Genomic DNA, 24,523 nt, shown 5'->3' with positions numbered 1-24,523 from the left:
TATATCCATTTAGTCATATTTCCAAAGTGTAGCTCTCATCTCTCCCCAAACCCCTTGTTTCACTACCTCAATGACACAACAGAATTTAAACGTTTATTGCTGTAATATCTCTGTGCTATTGCTGAGATTCCAGATTCTCCCTCCCGGCTTTCTTGAGGTGTCTCCACATCATAGTCCAACCAGTAGAAAGAGCTGTAGCTGCAGTGGTCTGAGACACAGCCAATTAGAATGCAGGTCTCCTAGTATCCTGTCACATGGAACAGGACATCATCACAGTCTATAGCGCCTCTGTAACAATTAATACAAAGATCACACCTCAATCTGAAGATGCTATAATCGGATCCAGTGATCAGGGCCACTGCCTCACTGCCTCACTGCCTCACAGTGAGAGGCTGACTTCACAGGGGTGTCACCTCTTCCCTTTTTCACACTCATGAGCTTGTTCAGTGTCTCGCAGTCAATGAGAAAATGGTCCACTTATGCAAAGTCCATTCACCCTAGTTGCTTGCCTTCAGTTAAGGTTGTGGAAATGTCTTGCTGCCAGGGCCATTGGCCACAATAGCTTGTCCCCGTTCAATGGTTCAGACCCATAGCAATGGAGGTCCAGTCGAAGGAAAACACGGACCAGACCCAGCTCTCATGTGCAGAAACGCCAGCAGCATGGTAACCAAAAAAGCTCCGCTTTGGACCACCATGACTGATGATGTAAACATGCATATGGAATAAAAAAAATATAGGTCCAAACCCAACACCCTGCGTTATTGGACATCAAGGTACAGGAGATTCATGCTAACACTCCCAGTGATGGAGTTACATCACATTCACGGCTTTCTCTCTTCAGAACACACGGCTGAAGGCTTCTCCTCAAACATTTATCTGAAAACGTTCCCTAAATCACTGCCAGATTACATCCATCCTGCATTTAAAATAAACCAGCCAACATTTCACCGTTGGGCTCCAACGGACGCGTTCCAACTGCAACAAATAAACCCATTAATTAAGAGGACGCATCGTCAGCGGGCTGTGCGTGCACGGCGTCCGATGGAGGACCGTTCAGATAACACTCACAGAAGTACCTTTTATTAGGTGCCTGCTTAAAAAGAACTTCATGGCGGGAAAGTTTGTTTACGATGCTAATAATATATGGCAAGTTAAGAGCGTGGGGGAGTGAAATCGACCCAGTAAGCTGCAAACAGTCCTGTTGTCAGATAAATAAAAAGCAGCTTTCTGATGGACCTTCAGGGTCAGCCTCTCTGGCCTGGTCTGACCCCCCCGCACATGTGCCTGCCATCCCAGAGAAGGCAGAGAGATGGCAAAAACACCCCACACTATGTAGGGAAGCTCTCACTCTGCCCCGAGTCTCCGTCCACGGCTGTCCGAGAGAGAGAACCTTCTTTTTGTCTTCAGCGGGAAGATTATCGGCTCCATTTTCTCCTCAGTTTTCGCCCAGATTTTAATCAGTCCTGAAAATTGCACCAAATATATGACCCATCTACTCTGTCCTCTCAAGCACTTGTTCCCTTTAAATGAGTTTCCTGGGACGCAGCCGGCCGGACCTGGTGTGGCAATCAATACGGCATCGCCCTTTGGCAGGATATAAAGAGAACATTATTTTCGATGGTAAAACAAAGAATCGCTATTCTACACGGGTTGTAAATTAGAACCGTAGGACTCTGTACACCGGCCCGTGCTCCCCTGGGAGTGATCTTGGAGGCCTGCTTTTTGGAGCAGACCACCGGACATAATTTGGCCTGAATCGCAGACCTTCTTAAGGGTAACTGGACTTCAGGCGAAATGTCATAGATGATGATCATATATTGCACGTAATCCATCAGTCTCCAAGCTCTCTGCGTCTTGATGAAACTGACCAGCCTTGGATCATTATCTGCGTGTGTGGTGTGTGTGTGTGTGTGTATGTGTGAGTGTGTATATGTGTGTGTGGTGTGTGGATTATGTTTAGGCCTGGGTAGGGGTTAAGTTCGTCATGTTGGGATTAGAGTTTTCCCCATAGAAATGAATAGAGAGTCCCCACAAAGATATGATTACAAACCTGTATGTGTGTGTGTATTATATTTATATTACATTGTGGGAACCAAATGTTCCCCATAATGTAATAAAAACCTGTTATTTTGACCATTTTTCAGGTCCCCACAAAGATCTGTGAATGCAATCAAAAAACTAAAAATGTCAGAAGTCTCGTATTTTGTTTGGTTTCTTATGGTTAAGGTTCAGGCTGGGTGGGGGTTAAGGGTGTCGTTACTGGGATTAGAGTTTTCCGCATAGAAATGAATGAAGAGTCCCCGCAAAGATATAATTACCAGCCTGTGTGTTTGTGTGTGTCTGTGTGTGTGTTTGGCAGAAAAACAGTCGCAAGTCAATGGGAAAAAAATGTCCAACTATTTGGCAAAAAAACTAAACGCACAGGCTTCTGAGAACACTCACCGTGCAGGTATCAAGTTGAAATCCACAATGTTGGACCGTCTACAGGAATCCGGCGTCTCCAGAAGAGTTATGGTGACTCACGTCCGCCCGTGGCACTGAAAAGTCGCGTTCTCTGAAGGCCACGGGGGTGGGGAGGGGGGGGGGGGGGGTTGGGGTCCTTGGACTACATTATAAATCACCAGGGAAGGTGGCATATTTGCATGAAAAGGGCACTCATAGACGTCTGCAGTGACTCGCTTCTGGCATCATCTGAAATGCGAATGTGTAAAAAAATCAGTGTTTCTGGGAATTTTATCTGGCCGAGCTGATCGGACGAGCAGCCGAGAAGCGCTATGTATGCCGCGCTCAGCCAGATCATCAAAGTTACAATGTGATTCATAGCTTTAAGCACCTGAGACTAAACCACCATAAATTCTGTCATCACAAATCCTCATTACCTTCTCTCTGGGGAGACAGCGGAGGAGAGATGTTTAAAGTGTGTCTCACTTCGCTCACTGAGGTAGGTCTTCTTGGCGATGTGTTCAAAAATCACAGATAGAAGCAGAACAGAAAACAAGAACGGAAAACAAATACAGAAACATTACGTAACATATATCCTCCTCTTTTTTTTCGGTGGGGGGGGGGACAGGTGAGGAATGACAGCTCCTAGGGAGGGGGCAGACTGGACCTTAAAGGTAACCTTGCATGCTGAACCTTTGAACCTCTTGCTATTTTACGCTTATATTAACGATTGGAGCATCCACAGGTTAACGAAAAGGATCTGCAGATGTAATGCGGTGCGTCAAGCCAGAGCTTTCGTGACATGTGGCTGGTGGCGGCAGCAGTGATTTCATGTTGCAGGTGCTGTGGAGGAGCCAGATTAAGGTAGTTCCCAGGCAGGGAAGGACGTCCGATTTACGGAGAGCTTCTACTTAAGAATGGACTGCCTTAAACCCCATTATATTAGAACTTCCTGTAACACACAATGGTTTGTACTAACGATTGGCTGTCACTTTGTGATGCTCATAAAAACATGGCACCACCACGGTAAGTATTATATTATTACTGCATTATTATTATTCTTCATTTGTATGGTATTTTTATTTTTCCGACTTATCTGCCAAGAAAATGTCTGTCATCACAAGAAAATGGCATAAACAATTTGGTAAATGACAGATTTACAGGTATTTAGGAAGGTGCTGTGGGGGTGCTATGGTCATGTTAGGAGTGGCTATAGCACCCCCAAGCTCCTCCCTGGCACCACTGCTGCACTGGGGAGGGGGGCATTCTGAGCCAGTTAAAAAAATGTAGCCAGATTTAGGAGATCAGACATCTGAATACAGAAAAGTCAGAGATAATCAGATCTTCTCAGTTTCTGCCCTCTGCTCTCCCATGGATGAAATGCACACTTTATTTGAAAGATCACTCACCCGCATATTTCACAGACCTCATTAAAGTGAGTGGAATAAAGAGGAGTATCGCCGTATCATCTGTGAGCCAGGCCTGACGTCCTCGCCGATCGACCGTGCACGTTTCAATAATCAATAATCGCTTCGTTTTCCATGCATAAATCGACTTGCCAGATCTACATTTGGGCCCGATCCAGGCTTTGCCGATCGTTCTCTCCTGGACAAAGCGGGAGCCCGGAGAAGTGGGCCGCCTGTCCATTTAGCAGACGGGTCTGTCAGCATCCACGTAGCTGGAAGGCTCCTGAGGCCCTTGCCGGGGGGGACCTGCCACCTCCCCCCAACACCGTCCCAGTGCTGTGACATCCCCACTGGGGTGACAGCCTGCGTCTGAGGCTGGCCAGCCGGGGTCAGCTGTTTTTAAACACATAAAGCCAGGGGACACTTTTAAAACCTTGCAAAAAAATGCACAGGGCTTCACAGGTAGACGGTCTCGCCCCACAGCTGGAATCCCCATTTGCCTGGCAAGGGTCTGAAGAGGAGGCGATGCACCTCCTCCAGGAGGAGGGGAGGGGCATGCTTTTCACGCGATCGCCCCAGGAAAGCGCAAGCGAGTCTGAGCATCGGGGAGAATGGGGGGGGGGGCAGCAAAATCTCACACGACCAGAGCGTGAGTGTGAGAATGGGGGGGGGAGAGAGAGAGAGAGAGAGAGAGGGAGGGAGGCAGAGAGGGAGCAGGGCATAAAAGCAATTGTTGTTGAGGAAACTCCATCTCAGTCCGTCAGCGTGACTGTTGGGGCCGGATTTACTGCGCTCTGTTCGACGTGGGAGCGCGCTGGATTTAAAGGTGACCCACAGTGTCGGCACCATCTCCCAGCAGGACTGCAAGCTCTGAGCCGGGGTGAGTGATGGCTTTCTGCTCAGCATGCTCCCTCTGGGCTGACGAGAGATGACCCTGGGGCGGCTTGGCGGGCGTCTGGGTTGAGGAGCGGGGTGTTTTGGCCGGGGAGGCGTCGCTACTGCCTCAGGTGTCGATGAGCTCATTTTGTGTTTCTGAAAGGGACGCCGAAAGGCAGAGGGTTACATTCAAGAAGCAGCATGTGTTTTACTCCACTTAGTAAAGCATAAATACAAAACATGTTTACGTTCACAAGCTCCTGACGGCAACAGCATTTGTGGGTTAGAGAAACGCCCAAGGGGCAACAGAACGATCCCCTATCAGGTTTTGATTGCCCAACACTCGACATTCCGTTTATATTCAGTTTCAGAGCCACACACAGACACACTGCAGTTTTCAGGTCTTTCTGGGTGTGACTAGCCGTCCCTGACAGAGAGGTGCAGCACCGGAGCCCAGAGCGAAGGGGGGGTAGGAAAAAAGAGCGTATGGGTGACGCGTGCGGCGCGTGTTGCGGTGGGGAGCTGTTCATCAGGCTGACAGCCAGGCTGCCGGCACCCTGTGGCAGTAGGGGGGAGAGGGGGCGCTCTGTGATCAAACTGCCAGATTCAAGTGAAGCATCACACAGAGAGGAGCCCCTATTTAAAGTAGTGATAGTGGCCACCCAGGAAACAGAACAAGACCCATGAAAGAGAAAGAACCCTGCGAAAGGGACCTGTGAAAGACCCTGTAGCAGAGACCCACGAAAGAGACTGTGAAAGAGAAGGAGACATGTGAAAGAGACCTGTGAAAGATGCCAGCAAGAGAGACCCATGAAATACCTGTTAAAGAAACAAAGATCAGCGAAAGAGACTTGTGGCAAAGACCCATGAAAGAGAAAGACCTGTGAGAGAGACCTGAAACTGAAACCCATGAAGGAGATCAGTGAAAGAGACTTGTGGCAAAGACCCGTGAAAGAGAAGAGACCTGTGAAAGACGCCAGCGAGAGAGACCCGTGAAAGTGGGGAGAACTGTGAAAGAAAGAGATCAATGAAAGAGACCTGTGGCAAAGACCCATGAAAGAGACAGAGACCTGTGAAAGAGAACTGTAAAAGTTCTTTTCCCACCGGTCAACAATCCACATTTTAATGATGACCACAAAAGAAATCAAAAGGACAAGAAGTCTGATTTTGGTGAAATAGCAGGAGAGTCATTCAGGATTTTGCTTTTCAGCAATGCATCACTAAGCACCTCTGGGTATTGGCAGTCAGACCGAGCAGATGGATCACTCACCTGCAGATGGCACTGTTGCTATCCGGGGTCAGTAGATTGAATGTCGGCTGCCCCAGAGGTAAAGCTAACATTTGCTTAACGTCAGCGGGTGCACATGCTGCATCCTCATAGCTTTTACTGGATGGGGTATATTTAGAGACAGGCTTAGCCGTGCCATGAAGAGCGTAGCGTCGGACACCCCCCCCCCCAGGACTGGCATGTGGGGGGAGGTGGGGATCATAACCCATCTCTGTAGGAATCTGCCCTCTGGTTTATTAAAAGCTGCCGAAAGAGGTGAGTGCGAAAGCAGGCAGGCGCAACGATAAATCCCTGGCGGGGGTGCCGGGGACTGGGGGGGGGTTACTGACGCCAAAGACGGCCTTTCTGATGGTGGGTTCGCTCCGCAAATCAACCTGTCATCTTATCAAACCGCGTACGCCGACAAGCCGCTGTTTGCTTTGGGATTTCCAGCTCAGACATTGTGGCTTTTCATGTCTCAGTGGGTAGACGAATCGTGGAAGCCGGCTGTGCTCCAGAACCTCGGGACGGGTCGCGCCTGCTCCCCTTCAGAGCGTGGAATGTCACCTTAATGACACCGGGCCGGTCTTCTTCCTGGTTTGACATGATTCACCATCATTCGCCCTATGACTTGGGAGGAGGGGGGCTGGGGGTCATCCTATGACCAGACACTCCAGCCTGCAGAGAAAATAAACACATGCAGAGTCTTTTGGCCCTTCCAAGCAGCCCCTGACATGGGTCCGAGCTCATGCTGATTCCAGATGGCCTGTGCCTCTTCTCCTCCTGCATCAGCCTTCCAGTTTTATTGTCCTGCTAGGACAGTCAGCCCAGTGTGATGGGGGAACTGCCTGTTTCTATAGCGATGGCTATAGGCTGGCCAACACACTGAAGCACAAATCGGTCATCGGAATGATAAAATTCCCCTCTTTTTTTCTGTGGAAGATGAACCTCTATTTCTATACAAGAACAAAGTGAAGATCGTTGGTTTTTCATGGAAGGTCTACTTATTAGTGTGCGTTTCCATTGGTGTTTTTACAGCTTGGTTTGGTAGGAAGATGCTGGCTTCTGCAGCTGGGTCATTCGCTCTTTGGCTGGCTTTTGCACCTTCTCTGAAATCCTGCCACAGTTTAATGTCAACATCCCTGAGTTGGACACAATTGATTAACCCCGCCACATTCTGGCTGAAATTATAACCCGCTAGTAAAGCCTAATTAAATAAAACCAGACTGTTTACTTTTGCTCGGCTTGGATTACACTCGGATTCCTGCAAGGTGAGGGGCCCTTCTGTCTCCCAGCTCTACAAACACACCCCACCATTTTGCCATGCACAGTGGCTGAGCTGAATGCCTAACCTGAAAGCTCTTGAGCAGGAGGGTGATGTGGGAGGCTTGCTTTTACACAAATGCCACGTGTTACTGTCCCAGATGCGTTCCGGCAACTCTATAGGGGTCCAATAAAAGTCTGCTGGAGAAACAGGTGTGAAGGTGGGCTTGACAAGGCCCCCCCCCCCCTTGATGGTGGGTGGGGTGCTGGCTGTCAGACCCGTGACATGTGATGAGGCAGACTCCGCCCCTTCGCCCATACCTCTGGGGCGATATCAGGCCGGGACTCGCTGTGGCTTTGCGGTACCTGCCGAGGAATGCAGCACAGGGAAAATTGGGGGATTGGGGGTGCAGGCCTGTAAGCCGAATGCGATGGTTCGAGTCCCAGGAGGGACCCTGCTGATTCACCTCATCGCACTGCTTAACCTGAATGACTCCTCTGAAGCACCCGGCTCTATAAATAGAAAATTAGTCTTAGCTTACATTCTTACCCCAAGCAATTTTCCCCTTGTACAGCTGGATGTTTACTGGAACGGTTCAGGTTCGATGACTTGCCTAGAGGAGACACAGCAGGATGAACCAGGAACCTGGGGGTTATGATCACACACTCTTTAATTTGTACACCAGCAGAGGCGCTGTCAGCGGGAACAGGTGCTATACAGACACCACATGTTTGTTTTTAAACATGGATGATCTGTAGTTACAGCTCCTATATGAATCTCTGTGGGGTCCCATCAGTCATCAGTCCCTGGAAGCTTTGAATGTGCAACTTTAGCTTCGGCTGGAACATCGGTCACGTTCCTCTTGGTAGCTGATAACAGATTTCAGAGCAAGACAAGAGGACCAACCTGAAAGACATTTTCTTACTAGTTAAAACACAGGGAATATTCATTTGAACAAGCGAGTGCTTCCAGCGTAAGGCTTCGAGGTTAGCTTGCAAGGGAAGACGCCAAGGGAAAGTTTCAAATGACCGGCATACATTTCTGACCTCTAAAGAGATCGTGGCTGAGAGAAGGGTGTTCAAAAAACCATATGCATTTTTGTAAATGAAAATTTCCTCTGCGTGGAACAGAGCCAGACGCAGGTCCCGGGTCAGATTACTTCCGGAGAGCCGTGCCTGAGGTACACTGGCCAGTGGAAAAGCTTATTAGGGTGGCACGCTAACCATGAATACCATTGTCGGGCAAAGCATGCTGGGAAAAGATGAATTTATATATGTATAATGTATATATATATATCCTCTGGTTAGCATTTCACTTGCTGTCATGAATGGACTTGTTATGTGACCATTGCTTTAATGAAAAATTCATTCCTGGGAAGCCGTTTGCCCCGTGCTGTTTATTAATGTATTGGGTTTCTCCTGCGTGTAATGAAAACATAGCATTTTTGCTCTGGGATTGTTAGAATACGACGGCGGCCGGTTGGCTGCCCAGTCCATCCGTCACAGGCCGCCGCTTCCAGGCTGGAGCCGACAGCTCAGACGCCTGGCAGCAGCAGCGCGCTCGGTCACCAGCTCCACGGCTCCAAGGCCGCACGGGGCCCCATCTGCTGCTGAGATTCCTCAGGGGAGGTCTGCCGCTAGCCCAGCGATTGCTGAGCCACGAGGCCACGATCCCCACCCCACAGCATCTGTGCGACTCCCTGTCTGACCCAGCTTCCCTTCCCCTGCCCATCACAGACGGACCGTGGATCTCGTGGGAGCCATGGAGACACGAACCAGCGGTGGTCATGGTGTCTGCCTGCTCACCGGGACAAGCTGAGCGGAGCGACCCGCACTGCCGTCTGCTGGGGGGCCGCCTGCCCAGCCGCCCGCCTGCCGTGCAAACAGCTTTCCCACAGTTTGGACCTCGCGGGGACTTCGGGGTCAAAATGAGAAACTCCAGCCAGCTGGCCAGACTGAGGGTGCTGCTTTTCCTGGTCACCTGCCCCCTGCTGGCCATGATACAGGGTGTGGCCGGTAAGAGCGAGGGCGGCCGGCTCAGGGAGAGCGCCCCGGACAGGTGCATGAGACACCACTTTGTGGAGACCATCACCCATCCTACCTACAAGTGCAACTCCAAGGTAGGGACCAGGCATCTCAGAAGCTTCTCCTGCTTTTTCTGTGCTTACTAACATTTCTATATTTACTCTTCTTGCCTATAACATTGTTGACAACATGACGTCTTCAGCTGGTTCCTCGCAGCTACAGCAGGGCTATTTATAAGAAAACAAACAGCATGTTTTCATCACAGGTTAAATTACAAAAGAACGATTCTGATATCATGTCTGTTCTAATTTAATTGATTCCTGTGAGAGGTTATAATATTGTAATAAATATCCTCTTTGTGTTTCACAATTTTATTCTCTGTACGACTGACCTTCAGCCTAATAATGTCCTTCTGACGCCACCATACCCCTGGGGCTAACCGCTAACCCGCTAACCACAGCCACACTGCTCATCATGTCACACTCACACACACACACACTCACACACACACACACACACACACAGTGACACCCCATCCTCCCCTGAGGATACCATCTAGGTGATGCTATAAAACCCACTCAGGCCCGGGACTTGACCCTTCTTGTTAGTGACCGTCCTCCTCTCTGGAATGACACCGTGGCCAATTACCCAGAGTGCAACCTGCCCGCACAGCCCTCGTCATTGGCCAGAAATATCACCAAAGTGATTGTGCCCATATGGGGGACCTTTTCCTTTTATGTCCCTCTTTATTTAGTTGGCTGGGTAACTGCAACTATTAGTGATATGTATTTGCTTAGGAGGGGCTTGTGTTTTTTAAATGCAACCTCCAAAATTCATTGTGCACCCCCCCCCCCCCCCCCGCCCTGAGGAAAGCGACAGCCTTCCTGTCTGCCTGCCTGTGTGTCCCTCATTTGCCCAGCCAGCCCTTCCAGCTGGAACTCATCATGTAACATGCTGGGTGGGGGCCCTTGTCAGTCAGTGAGGGGCTGCCTCTCTTCTATTACCACCTCCCTGGATACACACACATGTGGCTGCTCCCCATATGTTTTTATAAGGGGACCGAAGAACAACAAACAGAGTAAATAAGAACTTGGTGCAGCGCAGGATCAGCCCACTGTCAGGTCATGACTGACTTCCCCTTTAAGGTCACATGGCTGACTTCCCCTTTAAGATCACAACCCATGTGGAATGGCTTGCAGGTTCAGTTCCTGTTGCTGTTCTTGCTATTCCTCTTCTCTCTATCCATATTTTAAAATCCAACCAATAATAACTGCTGGTAATTGCCTGTCTGACTCAGAAGGAGCTGTCTGGTGCCAGGAGTCATGGCGGGTCAGGAGACTGACCCTTAATTGGATCGGAATGGGGTATGGCACCTTGGACCCAAACACACTCCCCACCTAAGTCACGAACTCCCAGAATCTGAAGCTGTACTTCAAACTGATGCAGAGTGCTCACTTTATTGGGGTTGACAGACACCGCTGAGTGCCAGGCCAACCTGCGCACGGACTCCTATAAACAATGATCTGAGCCCACATCTGCTGCTCAGCTGTGGTTCTCCACGGGTCTTCCATTTCAGGTCTCCACAACCAGGTTTCCTCTGCCATTCCTCGCTTTCTGGAGATTACTTTATGGAACTTTATGAGCTCCCTCACAGCGGTACTGAGCCCTCCTATCTCGAAGTCCCAGCTACCTCACAGCGGTACTGAGCCCTCCTATCTCAGAGTCCCAGTTCCCTCACGGGGGTACTGAGCCCTCCTATCTCAAAGTCCCAGTTCCCTCACGGGGGTACTGAGCCCTCCTATCTCGAAGTCCCAGCTACCTCACGGGGGTACTGAGCCCTCCTATCTCGAAGTCCCAGCTACCTCACAGCGGTACTGAGCCCTCCTATCTCAGAGTCCCAGTTCCCTCACGGGGGTACTGAGCCCTCCTATCTCAAAGTCCCAGTTCCCTCACGGGGGTACTGAGCCCTCCTATCTCAGAGTCCCAGTTCCCTCACGGGGGTACTGAGCCCTCCTATCTCAGAGTCCCAGTTCCCTCACGGGGGTACTGAGCCCTCCTATCTCAGAGTCCCAGTTCCCTCATGGGGGTACTGAGCCCTCCTATCTCAAAGTCCCAGCTCCCTCACGGGGGTACTGAGCCCTCCAATCTCAAAGTCGCAGTTCCCTCACAGGGGTACTGAGCCCGCCTATCTCAGAGTCCCAGCTCCCTCACAGGGGTACTGAGCCCTCCTATCTCAGAGTCCCAGTTCCCTCATGGGGGTACTGAGCCCTCCTATCTCAGAGTCCCAGTTCCCTCACGGGGGTACTGAGCCCTCCAATCTCAGAGTCCCAGTTCCCTCACGGGGGTACTGAGCCCTCCTATCTCAGAGTCCCAGCTCCCACACGGGGGTACTGAGCCCTCCAATCTCAGAGTCCCAGTTCCCTCACGGGGGTACTGAGCCCTCCTATCTCAGAGTCCCAGTTCCCTCACGGGGGTACTGAGCCCTCCTATATCAGAGTCCCAGTTCCCTTACGGGGGTACTGAGCCCTCCTATCTCAGAGTCCCAGTTCCCTCACGGGGGTACTGAGCCCTCCTATCTCAAAGTCGCAGTTCCCTGACGGGGGTACTGAGCCCTCCTATCTCGAAGTCCCAGCTACCTCACAGCGGTACTGAGCCCTCCTATCTCAGAGTCCCAGTTCCCTCACGGGGGTACTGAGCCCTCCTATCTCAAAGTCCCAGCTCCCTCACGGGGGTACTGAGCCCTCCTATCTCAGAGTCCCAGTTCCCTCACGGGGGTACTGAGCCCTCCTATCTCAGAGTCCCAGTTCCCTCACGGGGGTACTGAGCCCTCCTATCTCAGAGTCCCAGTTCCCTCATGGGGGTACTGAGCCCTCCTATCTCAAAGTCCCAGCTCCCTCACGGGGGTACTGAGCCCTCCAATCTCAAAGTCGCAGTTCCCTCACAGGGGTACTGAGCCCGCCTATCTCAGAGTCCCAGCTCCCTCACAGGGGTACTGAGCCCTCCTATCTCAGAGTCCCAGTTCCCTCACGGGGGTACTAAGCCCTCCTATCTCAGAGTCCCAGTTCCCTCACGGGGGTACTGAGCCCTCCAATCTCAGAGTCCCAGTTCCCTCACGGGGGTACTGAGCCCTCCTATCTCAGAGTCCCAGCTCCCACACGGGGGTACTGAGCCCTCCAATCTCAGAGTCCCAGTTCCCTCACGGGGGTACTGAGCCCTCCTATCTCAGAGTCCCAGTTCCCTCACGGGGGTACTGAGCCCTCCTATATCAGAGTCCCAGTTCCCTTACGGGGGTACTGAGCCCTCCTATCTCAGAGTCCCAGTTCCCTCACGGGGGTACTGAGCCCTCCTATCTCAAAGTCGCAGTTCCCTGACGGGGGTACTGAGCCCTCCTATCTCAGAGTCCCAGCTCCCACACGGGGGTACTGAGCCCTCCAATCTCAGAGTCCCAGTTCCCTCACGGGGGTACTGAGCCCTCTTATCTCAAAGTCGCAGTTCCCTCACGGGGGTACTGAGCCCTCCTATCTCAGAGTCCCAGTTCCTTCACGGGGGTACTGAGCCCTCCTATCTCAGAGTCCCAGTTCCCTCACGGGGGTACTGAGCCCACCTATCTCAGACTCCCAGTTCCCTCATGGGGGTACTGAGCCCTCCTATCTCAAAGTCGCAGTTCCCTCACAGGGGTACTGAGCCCGCCTATCTCAGAGTCCCAGCTCCCTCACAGGGGTACTGAGCCCTCCTATCTCAGAGTCCCAGTTCCCTCACGGGGGTACTGAGTCCACCTATCTCAGAGTCCCAGCTCCCTCACAGGGGTACTGAGCCCTCCTATCTCAGAGTCCCAGTTCCCTCACAGGGGTACTGAGCCCTCCTATCTCAGAGTCCCAGTTCCCTCACGGGGGTACTGAGTCCACCTATCTCAGAGTCCCAGCTCCCTCACAGGGGTACTGAGTCCACCTATCTCAGAGTCCCAGCTCCCTCACAGGAGAATCTAAAAGGATCAAGTCTTGATTTTGATGTGTAGCCGCCCATGTAGCAGTATTTTAGGATAACATGTATGTACAAGACAGACTGGTCCCACACGCATCATAAAGAGCTGTCTACATGTGGGTTTGGCTTAGCTGAGAGCTTTATTTAGCCTATTATTTAACCATATCCAGCTGATGTGTATTTTATTGCAACAGGATGGTTGTCAGTTCCTCTCACTGGAGAGGAAAATAGATTAGGCTGCTGGTCCTTCGGGTGGTCCTTCCTGTCATATTAGTCTGACCCACTTGGCATTAAGACGGACTAATGACTTCGACCACATGTACAGGCTATTGGCCGAAACGGAGACCACTTCCCCAGTCAGCATAACCCCATGAGGATGGACTTGTGTCACTCTGAGATTCAAAAGACCGCCCCACCTTCAAATTCCTACAGAAACCATCTGAATACACAGGCATTAGCCACTAATGAGTCTGTCCCATTCAACTCTGGGATTGTCTGCCACCTGCCCGTTGTGAGCCATGCTGACATTGGTCCACACATACAGAGCTGGAGTCACCTAATGAATCATCCTTTCAAACATATCTGGCCAATAAACACCCTGATCAGGACAGATACTGAACATCCTGACCAAAACAGACACTGGGCACACTGAGCGGGATAGGCAGTGATCACCCTGACAGGGACAGGCACTGAGCATCCTGACAGGGACAGGCAGTGATCACCCTGACAGGGACAGGAAGTGATCACCCTGACAGGGACAGGCACTGAGCATCCTAACAGTGACAGACACTGAGCATCCTGTTTGAGACAGACACTGGGCACACTGACAGGGACAGGAAGTGATCACCCTGACAGGGACAGGCACTGAGCATCCTAACAGCGACAGACACTGAGCAACCTGTTTGAGACAGACACTGGGCACACTGACAGGGACAGGAAGTGATCACCCTGACAGGGACAGGCACTGAGCATCCTAACAGCGACAGACACTGAGCAACCTGTTTGAGACAGACACTGGGCACACTGACAGGGACAGGCAGTGATCACACTGACAAGGACAGGCACTGAGCATCCTGACAGGGACAGGTACTAAGCATTCTGTCCAAGACAGACACTGAGCATCCTGACAGGGACAGGCACTGAGCATCCTGACAATGACAGGCACTGAGCATCCTGACAGGGACAGGCACTGAGCATCCTGTTTGAGACAGACACTGGGCACACTGACAGGGACAGGCAGTGATCACCCTGACAGGGACAGGCACTGGGCACACTGACAGGTACCAGTAATATTCTAGATAAAAATCCAAAAAATCTGCTGCTGCCCAGCTCAGTTCTTCAGTCTCATATTTATAATGGGAAATGGAAGGTGAGCTGATGTGCCCAGTTGTCACTAGCTGTGAGGGTCCTGTGAGGAACCTATGAGGAACCTGGGCAAACATGGCCACTGCCAAACGTCCAGAAGTACATAGAGAAACAACTGGAAAGGCCAGATTTATTTGATAAACCTATCAATAGCTAACACCCCACTTCAGTGTATGCAGTACCATTCCACACTTAAACTGTACATCTTCATTTATAGCTACAGACAGCCTTGCGTTCTATTTTTATCGTCTTATTTTGCAGTCTTATTTTATCATTACATTAATTGCTTCCTTAATCCTATTGTATTCCTCGGGTGTGGAATGCACATAATTTTGGGGACTAGTCTGACAAACCTTCGCAAAGGCATTGTATGGGTGAAGAACTGAAACTGATTACGTTCTGAGATGAACTGCTCTAAAACTGAAGCAGCATCACAAAGTGATAGCAGAGAGAAGCGCTACAAGGGTTTCAGACTTGATCCCTTTAAGACGCTAACTCAAAAAGTATTTTACAAATCTTTTACAAATTTTTCAGGTACATTGTATAAGTGAAGATCTAGACTTGCTCTTTCATCTTTTGAGATAAATCACACCAAAACTGAAGCAACTTAGTGAAAGTGCAGGGAAGGGTGACTTAGATAAGACATTTGACCTTGTGAACGGGATAACTTGATTTTGAAATTATTACTCTAGTTATCTTTGACGGATCTTATTACTACTTCAGTAAAAAACATTATATGGCTGAAAATCTACACCTGAAAATCTACACCCGAAAATCTACACCTGATACACCTGAGGCAAATCACCCCCAAAATTGAAACAGCAGCGAGAGGTGGCCAAGGGTGAAATGGGAGGCTGCAGGCACTGTCCTGTGAACACAGCCTGGCTGTATTCCAACTCTGGGGCTGCATCCTTCAAAGGAGGTGCTTTATGAAAGTGTAGCCCTTGCAGGCTGTGCTCTATGGAGGTGCAACCTTTGCAGGCTGCGCTCTATGGAGGTGTAGCCCTTGTAGGCTGGGCTCTATGGAGGTGTAGCCCTTGTAGGCTGGGCTGTATGGAGGTGTAGCCCTTGCAGGCTGCGCTCTATGGAAGTCAAACAGAAGGTTCCTATTTGCATCACCAGCTGTTCCCACCCTTACCTTTGAGTCACAAAGCGTCGCTCCTATCATCACACAGAACACACCTACTTTACCTCTGTGCAATGAATGAATGTGACATATTTGGTCTTCAGATGAAGCCTTAAGGGGATGCAGACCTTGAATTTGGACACAGCCCTTGTCACTACAGGATCTGAGTCAACCGTGCTAAACTATTCAAGTAATAAAGCACTTTATACCATCTCCCAAACCTGCACTCTTACCAGTTACAGAAAGTTAAGGCCTGTCTCATGTTAAAACCCCTCACAAGGACCGGACACATACATTTTTTTTTTGCTTATAGTTGTAATTAGTTATAGTTAGTTTGTAGCTGGTTTTGCATTTTGGTTTTTATTGCTTGCGCGTGTGCAACTCATATCCACAGTCGATTCAGATTCTGCGGTGACACAAATTTTATATATATTTTTACTCCCCAGGAACATTGCATGGATTCATGATTCTCAAACTGTGGGACATGAGATAATTTTCTGAATATTTTAATAATGATTAGATATATTTTTCGTCACCAGCACCCCCGCCACGTTCGACAAATTTTATTGGTAGCAATCCGGTAAGTATTCAGCAGAATTTACATTGAGGAACTTTATTGTGTGAGATTTTTTGGAGTGAGATACGGTAGGCATCAGTGGTATTACGGTAATATTTTAGTTATGCTGCGATGTTTTTTTAATGGAATTTTGCATCGGAGAATCCCATGAATGAACAGGCACAGATCCGGTGAACCTGATTACTTGCCCTTGCTATGGGGCACTGGGTAAATGGCCTCACCCTACACTCGGACCCTAATGTTTTTTTTTCCATACAAAATTAGATATAAGTTATTGTTGCAAAAAATAAATAAATAAATAAATAATAATTAAAAAAAAAAAAAAATATATATATATATATATATATATATATGATAAACATTAAAAAGTAGCGTGAATAAATTAAATTGAACTCAAGTGGTAGTTCAAGTGGGGGCGGCATGGTGGTGCAGTGGTTAGCACTGTTGCCTCACACCTCTGGGACCCGGGTTCGAGTCTCCGCCTGGGTCACATGTGTGCGGAGTTTGCATGTTCTCCCCGTGTCGTCGTGGGGTTTCCTCCAGGTACTCCGGTTTCCCCCCACAGTCCAAAAACATGCTGGGGCTAATTGGAGTTGCTGAATTGCCCATAGGTGTGCATGTGTGAGTGAATGGTGTGTGAGTGTGCCCTGCGATGGGCTGGCCCCCCATCCTGGGTTGTTCCCTGCCTCGTGCCCATTGATTCCGGGATAGGCTCCGGACCCCCCGCGACCCAATAGGATAAGCGGTTTGGAAAATGGATGGATGGATGGATGGTAGTTCAAGTTCAGTAGCATACAATAATATTTAATTACCTGTGCCCTGAGCAGTTAAAGTGAATTTCTTTGTTTTTAATAACAGCTAACAATACTTCTCTTGCTTATAGGCTACTTCATTAATTAATTTATTTATTTTCCCACATCATTAGACTCTTAGGTCTCTTTACGGCATATTTTATGCCCTTTTTTGAACAGAGAGCACCATCTACTGGGGTTAAAAAAATACAGCAAGTGGTTCATGAAGCGTTATTTTGTCCATAACTACTCAAAACACCAAAAATTACAACATGATACCATAAAACCTGACCTGGGCACAGCTGTGACATTGTGAAGGTTGAAAGTGAAGAAATGAGTAATGTGGGGACACAGCAACAATAAATTAGTAAAGTAACACATTTTTGGCTGTGTGAGGCATAGAATGCTGGCCTCTTCGTAGCTGATGTCAGGTCTGACCATGGTGACGAGCTTCTCCCTGATGTCCCCCTTCCCAGATGGTGCTGCTGGCACGCTGCGAGGGCCACTGCAGCCACACGTCACGCTCGGACCCCCTGGTTTCCTTCAGCTCTGTACTCAAGCAGCCCTTCAAAAACAGCTGTTCCTGCTGCAGGCCCAACACGTCCAAACTGAAGGCCGTGCGCCTGCGCTGTGCCGGCGGCTCCCGCATTACTGCCACCTATCGCTACATCCTGGCCTGCCGCTGCGAGGACTGCAGCTGAGCTCCAGACCTCCTGTCCCAGGAGGAAAAGGCGGCAGGAAACCTGGTCGAGTTACTCTGCTCGGGCTGCCACAACCACGCGACGTGCATCTCCGGCACTCTGCGGAAGAATGCGGAGACGTAAAAAGCACTGGGCTGCATCTGTGACTCGTCTCTGCCAGTCCATTAATATTTAATGCGTTTCCATGCTTTGATCTGTGCAAGTGAAGGAATTAAAAAAAGCCTGGCAAAGAACACCCTGCCATCATACATCACGTTGCTGTGGCACCGTATCCCTCCACCCAGGAAGTGACCTAATCGCTGTGCAAGGCCTCATAAATGTTGGAACAGGGACGGGGTGCATTGTGGGTACAGGGTCTTGACACTTGTTTTTGAGCAGCTGTTTGTTGACGCAACTGTGAATGTTTTTCACACAGTCCAAGCCTCAAACATATATTCCACACAACTACTCTTATGATTTTTTTTGTTGCTATTTTTATCGTTATTGTTAGTTTTCTTAGCATTTCAATAATTGTTATAAGTAATAACTTTACAAATATTATTACCCTGTTACTAGGAGGGTTTTGGTGAGAGAACCTGAGCATTCACATGAATGAGTTAAAGACTGAAACAAATATTGAGCTATTAAAGGAATAACCTGTAGCATGCAGTTAATGCGGCTCCGCCGCCTCAATGCGGCATGCATTACCTGCACCAAGCATTACTGTTCATCAAAGGATATCCATGCACTTTATTACAGGTAATCAGGAATGAAAGTCATTCCGCGGGGAGGGGGGGGACGGGGGTTAAAAACCCTCCAGACACAAATGCCCTTGCAGTCTTCTCCCGACTTTCACTGACTGCAGTGAAATTCCTGCACAGAAATTGACTTGTTTGTGCAAAGCAACTTCAATCTAAATTCAGCATGCGACTGATCCTGCAGACATACTTCTTTTGTTGAGTAAAAATTTCACCTCATTGTGTCAGCTGTCGACTTAAAACGTACTCACATTCTCTAATACAATGTGGCTTTGGTCGGGGGCATAATTTAGTCATCAGCTGATCTGACAGCACAACAGATTGAACATAATGCCTGTCACTTAAAATGCACGGGTGAACGGAGTACACAGCATGTGTCCAAAGATGTGCTAACGTGGTATGTACAGTATGTGGGGTTGTGTAATAATTCCATTAAACACTCTCTTTTAATTACAAAAAAATCTGCTTCTAGCTGACTATTCTTATGTGTTCGTTTATCTTTCTGGCACCTATACTGTCCGTCCAATTTCCCAGTCAATTGTTTGAGTGGCATTTTCACACCAAATCGCTTCCAGACACGTCTACAAATGAGCCACACACCCCCCCCCCATTTAAACTGTAATCATTACCATTTAGCATATGTTAAAATGACTTAATACATGGGAACGCAGGTGAATGTTTCCTAAATTTGAAAGCATCATACAGGTCGAGTGCTACATCAGTCCATCTTGGACAGGATTGCAGGAAGAGTATAACAGGCTGGGGTACACCCTGGGCGGAATGCCAGTCCGTCACAGGGCACGAGGCTGGATACACCCTGGACGGGACACCAGTCCGTCACAGGGCACGGGGCTGGGTACACCCTGGACGAGATGCCAGTCCGTCACAGGGCAGGGGGCTGGGTACACCCTGGGCGGGAAGCCAGTCCGTCACAGGGCACGGGGCTGGGTACACCCTGGACGAGATGCCAGTCCGTCACAGGGCAGGGGGCTGGGTACACCCTGGGCGGGAAGCCAGTCCGTCACAGGGCACGGGGCTGGGTACACCCTGGGCGGGACGCCAGTCCGTCACAGGGCAGGGGGCTGGGTACACCCTGGGCGGGAAGCCAGTCCGTCACAGGGCACGGGGCTGGGTACACCCTGGGCGGGACGCCAGTCCGTCACAGGGCAGGGGGCTGGGTACACCCTGGGCGGGACGCCAGTCCGTCACAGGGCAGGGGGCTGGGTACACCCTGGGCGGGACGCCAGTCCGTCACAGGGCAGGGGGCTGGGTACACCCTGGGCGGGACGCCAGTCCGTCACAGGGCAGGGGGCTGGGTACACCCTGGGCGGGAAGCCAGTCCGTCACAGGGCACGGGGCTGGGTACACCCTGGGCGGGACGCCAGTCCGTCACAGGGCACGGGGCTGGGTTCACCCTGGACGAGATGCCAGTCCGTCACAGGGCACGGGGCTGGGTACACCCTGGACGAGATGCCAGTCCATTGCGGAACATATAGACGAGGGCATCAGAAGGGCATGGATACCCTGGCAGATTGAAAGGGCCCAGCACGTCACAGGACCTTCAAACAGTTTCACTTGGGGGGGGCTAGGTGACATTCTGCGGGGCCCAGATTTTCTAGGCATGCTCCTACACACACATACACACTTTTTAACGCACGCAATATTTCGAGACACAAGTTTGCCTCGTGTCTTTGGACTGCGGGGGGGGGCAAACCCACGCAGCCCGGCGGAACATGCTAAGGCCACATACACTCAGCAGAAGGCGAGCTTGAAGCAGAGGTCTGGCAGGAGTGAGGCCACTGTGTCAGCAGTGTACTAAATACAGTGCTCACTCAATAGACCTTCTGCTTATGCTCTTCTTTGAACAGTCCCAAATACACCTTTAAAGATATGCTTATCTTTTTATTTTAATTGGAACAAAGCAGGGGTCTAGGTGGACTTCGTATGCCACCCCCCCGTGTCATGCAGGTTTCCTGCCACCATCCTAATACACGCAGTTAGGCTAATTAATGCCCTGTGCTGCCTGCGATTGGCCCTAACCCGCTGTTACGTCACATTTATGATTTGCGTGCTACTCCGGGCCAACGCAACGGAAGCATGTTCCAACAGCGCCCCCAATGTCCGAACAGTATCAATTTGCCCTTTTTTAGTAGAAAAACGCGGGTTCCTTTCAAGACTGTTGTAAATTATTTTTATTTTTTTTTCAAAGCCCAAAATGATCATTTTAAAGTGCCACGGAAGACACAGAAAAGACTTTCAAGGACAAACGTAGCAATAGTACTGTAGTACACTTTATCGTCCAACTAGCGTGTCAATAAAAATATAAAATAACAGGTAAGACTGTCAAAATGCGTAGGGTGGGCTAATTATAACGTGATTGATTCTTCTCAATTTAAGCTACCTCACGGTATCTTCCAGGTAGTCCATCCATCCATCCATTTTCCAAACCGCTTATCCGACTGGCTCGCGGTGGGTCCGAAGCCTATCCCGGAAGCAATGGGCACGAGGCATCTTCCAGGTAGTCTTTCTTATAATTTTGCATATTTCTCCGTTTATCACTTTCCTGTAATTAAGCGCTTCAATTTCACCACAGTCTGCAGATTCCGTTGTTAGTTGGTTCACCTATTTTAACATTCCCATTACATCATTATTATTTCAGCAGCAGTGTTTTTTACATTGACGTCCACCAGAGGGCAATCTAGGCTCGCAAATCAAATTTCAAGCAACGGGAGTTTTAAGCGTGTAACGTAGAATTGGGGGATGTGCCAGGACCCGTTCCTTAGGCTTAGGCGGTACTGGTCCTAGTTGATGGCGGCCTAGGCGAGCATCACCACCAATGCCCTCTGACCAAGGCAAAATGATACTGGCTGGCAAGTTGGCACCCCCTCAGAAACTGGCGCCCTTGGCAGTGGCCTGTGGCTTTAGGTGACAAAACACGGAATGACGCTCCTGCCAGGCACCCTGGGAAACCCACTGTAAAATTTTCTGAGTGGTGAGTCATCCCCCACAATTAAATTTGAGAGAGGGAGGGTCCCCCCACAGTACAATTTACCCAGCAGGATGTATGGAATGTAAAGGCCTAAAAAAGGGACAAATTAGTAAATTATTTTAGGAAAAATATTCTCCAGGGGGACTGAAAGAAAAAATAGGGGAGCTGAACAATGGAGTAGGAGAGAGTTGGAGATTACGGGGGCACTTAATAACATAAACACAATGGACTGTTAAGTGGGGGATGAATTAAATCAAATTAAATAATGGGGGGGGGACATTCCCCCATCATGACCCAAATTTGGATGCAGCAGGTTCTGAAAGGGTCACAAGGCAAAGTTGGGTATGTAAGCATTCTAAAACCAGCAAACTCCTATCTGATCCATGATCAGAATCCTGAGCCCCAGTCCGAGAATTAAAAAGCCTCCTTGCTTTTAGACCTCAACTTAGGATAGATGAACAAATCAAACCATCTTGTTATTCAGATTTTTCTAGACTTCATTTTTAGAAACCTGCCTTACTATTTAGGAACCTTGCTTAGTATTTAAAAACCTGGCTTAGTATTTAGAAACCGACTCTACTCCGTGTGAACCCGCACCTGGACTCCTGGAGATAACAACATGAAACAAACAGAGACTTTCTAACTATATGAACTCTAATGAATCTCAGTATAAATGCAGTTTCATGCTCCCCGGTCGCCCAGAGGAGGATGGGGTCCCCTTCCGGGTCCAGGTTTCTCTCAAGGTTTCTTCCTGCTAGAAGGAGTTTTTCCTTGCCACTGTCGACTCAGGCTTGCTTGGTGGGGTTCTGGCCAGTTAAATGTAAAGTGTGTGATAGAAAATTCTTGATTATGCTAATCAGTAATCAATAATGGAATATAGATGATTATGCAAAATGCATTACCTAATCAGTAATTAACAATTGAGTTTATAATGTGTTGTTGATTTACACATAGTGGTTGAAACAATGTAATTTACTTGTCATTAATTGAATGTATCAAACAATAATGCAAATCTGCTTAAGTAAAAAAATTCTATTTTCTATAGAGGAACTAACATGTTTGCCATATATTGCTTGTTCAGCAAGAGGCCCAGGTCAAAGCAAAGGCATGACCTGAGAAGTAAGCTGTTGCAGAAGATATTATAAAATGAATGCATGGTATTGGATAATATAAAATGTAGAAAAAGAGAACAACGAGTCCCAGAATAACATAGCAAAAGGAAAAGTCCCAAATAGATAGACTTGTTCTAAGCTGATAGGTGGACCTTGAAAAAGTAGAAGAAACTGGCATCTCCAGATGGCCAAACTTTCTTTGAACTGCCTGGACCTTGAAAAGCAGAAGTAACTGGAATGTCCTGATATCCGACTTGTCCTTCATTTGTCAGATGACTGTCGCATTTTAGGCCATAAAGGATGTATGCATTTGTTGCTCAGAGAGCAGAACACGAGACGCATGATTGCTTTGAGCTCATCGAATAATAAAGTTCTGTCAAACACTTAAACATCGGACTTCGAGAAAAGTGCTTTGTGACAATGACTGTTGTTAAAAGCGCTATATAAATAAAATTGCATTGAACTGAATTGAAAACCCGCCATGATCCAGGATGGTACCCCGCAGGTATTAATCACCACATTTTACTGTTAGTAATTCTTCAGGGTCCTTTGGGTTGCCTGTGCTTATTGGGGGTGGCGCAGTGGTGCAGTGGTTAGCGCTGCTGCCTCACAGCAGGAAGGTCCTGGGTTTAGTCCCCTGTCCTTTCTGTGTGGGTTTGCATGCTCTCCCTGTGTTTGTGTGGGTTTCTGCCAGGGGCTCCGGTTTCCTCCCACAGTCCAAAAATGTGCAGCTTGGTTGGTGAATCTAAGTTGTGTGTATGTGCAGTGCGCTGGTTCCTGCCTGCACCCACTGTTCCCAGGATAGGCTCTGGTCTCTCCTTCACCACCCCATGACCCCAGCTGGGCTTATGCAGTGATAGTGACTGATGGAGCCAGTGACCAGCACACAAGAGCATATCCCACCGAGAACCAGTACCTGTGGCTGCCATCAGCTGCAACCATGTTTAGCTACATTTGGGTTTTTTGTACTCTTTCTGTATTGAATAGTATTGCAGTGGATTTTTAAAAAATCTGTTAATTCAAAGGCAGAATCATGTCTTGCTGTGCAAATATACAGCCAGCAGCACTGGTCTACAGGGGAGGGGGCTGTGGACAGCAGGGGAGGGGGCAGTGCACAGCAAAGGGCGTCACGGTTCTCCTAACACCTTCCCGCATATATTACCCATCGTCCAAGGCCATGACTGGTAATAAAAATGGCCTTACATCAACAAATATACACCCCACTCAAATACTTGTCATGCCATTCTGGAGGATACCTTCATAAGGTTCTAAGGGTCTTTCTCAGACTTGAAACCAATATAAAATCAAAAGTAAGGCAAGAGCCAAGACGAACATCTTTTTGTTCAGCTCACAAGAACATAGTTCCCTAATCTTCAACAACTATCAGAGTTGAGCTGACAAATGCAAAGTTTTAGTAAAAAAGATAAAAAGGCAATTAAGGTCCATATTGGTCAGAGTTCTTCTCATGACGATGACTAAATCTGGGGGGGGGGGGGGGGGGGCTCTTATGGTCACATTCATGTGGGGCAGATATGGGCCATCCATTTTGTACCTGTGTGCCACCCATATTGACCTGCAGTCTGTCATATAACATTTTCGAGGTCATACAGACAGACCATTACAAATAGAAGAAAGCACAAAGAAAGGATTTAAGGAATGGTGCATGTAATGATGATCTAAAATTCATAAGCCACTTAACCACTTTGTTAGCCCTGTTGTTGGGCCAGTGGTGGCTTGGTTTTACTGTACGAACTCCTAGTAAGTCAGACGATATCCCATCAAGCACATTTAAGACCTGACTCATTATTACCAAAGCGCGGTGCAGATTCACTACAATGTTCTCATTATGAATGCCAAACCCTTTA

The 24,523-nt window shown here is 48.9% G+C and overlaps 1 protein-coding gene across 1 annotated transcript; it reads left to right on the top strand.

Annotated features, from left to right (window-relative positions):
- The first annotated feature begins 4,565 nt into the window (after positions 1-4,565).
- On the top strand, positions 4,566-18,999 carry LOC125706116 (norrin-like). Its single transcript, XM_048972659.1, has 3 exons — positions 4,566-4,728; positions 8,992-9,374; positions 17,596-18,999. The coding sequence occupies exons 2-3, from the start codon at positions 9,042-9,044 to the stop codon at positions 17,818-17,820; spliced, it is 558 nt and encodes a 185-aa protein (XP_048828616.1). The 5' UTR covers positions 4,566-4,728; positions 8,992-9,041; the 3' UTR covers positions 17,821-18,999.
- Positions 19,000-24,523: the final 5,524 nt, after the last annotated feature.

This window comes from Brienomyrus brachyistius, chromosome 1, assembly GCF_023856365.1.
Source record: "Brienomyrus brachyistius isolate T26 chromosome 1, BBRACH_0.4, whole genome shotgun sequence".
In the NCBI taxonomy this organism is placed as follows: domain Eukaryota; kingdom Metazoa; phylum Chordata; class Actinopteri; order Osteoglossiformes; family Mormyridae; genus Brienomyrus; species Brienomyrus brachyistius.
The sequence above is the reverse complement of the archived record's forward strand: the minus strand, read 5'-3'. Positions and strand labels throughout refer to the sequence as shown.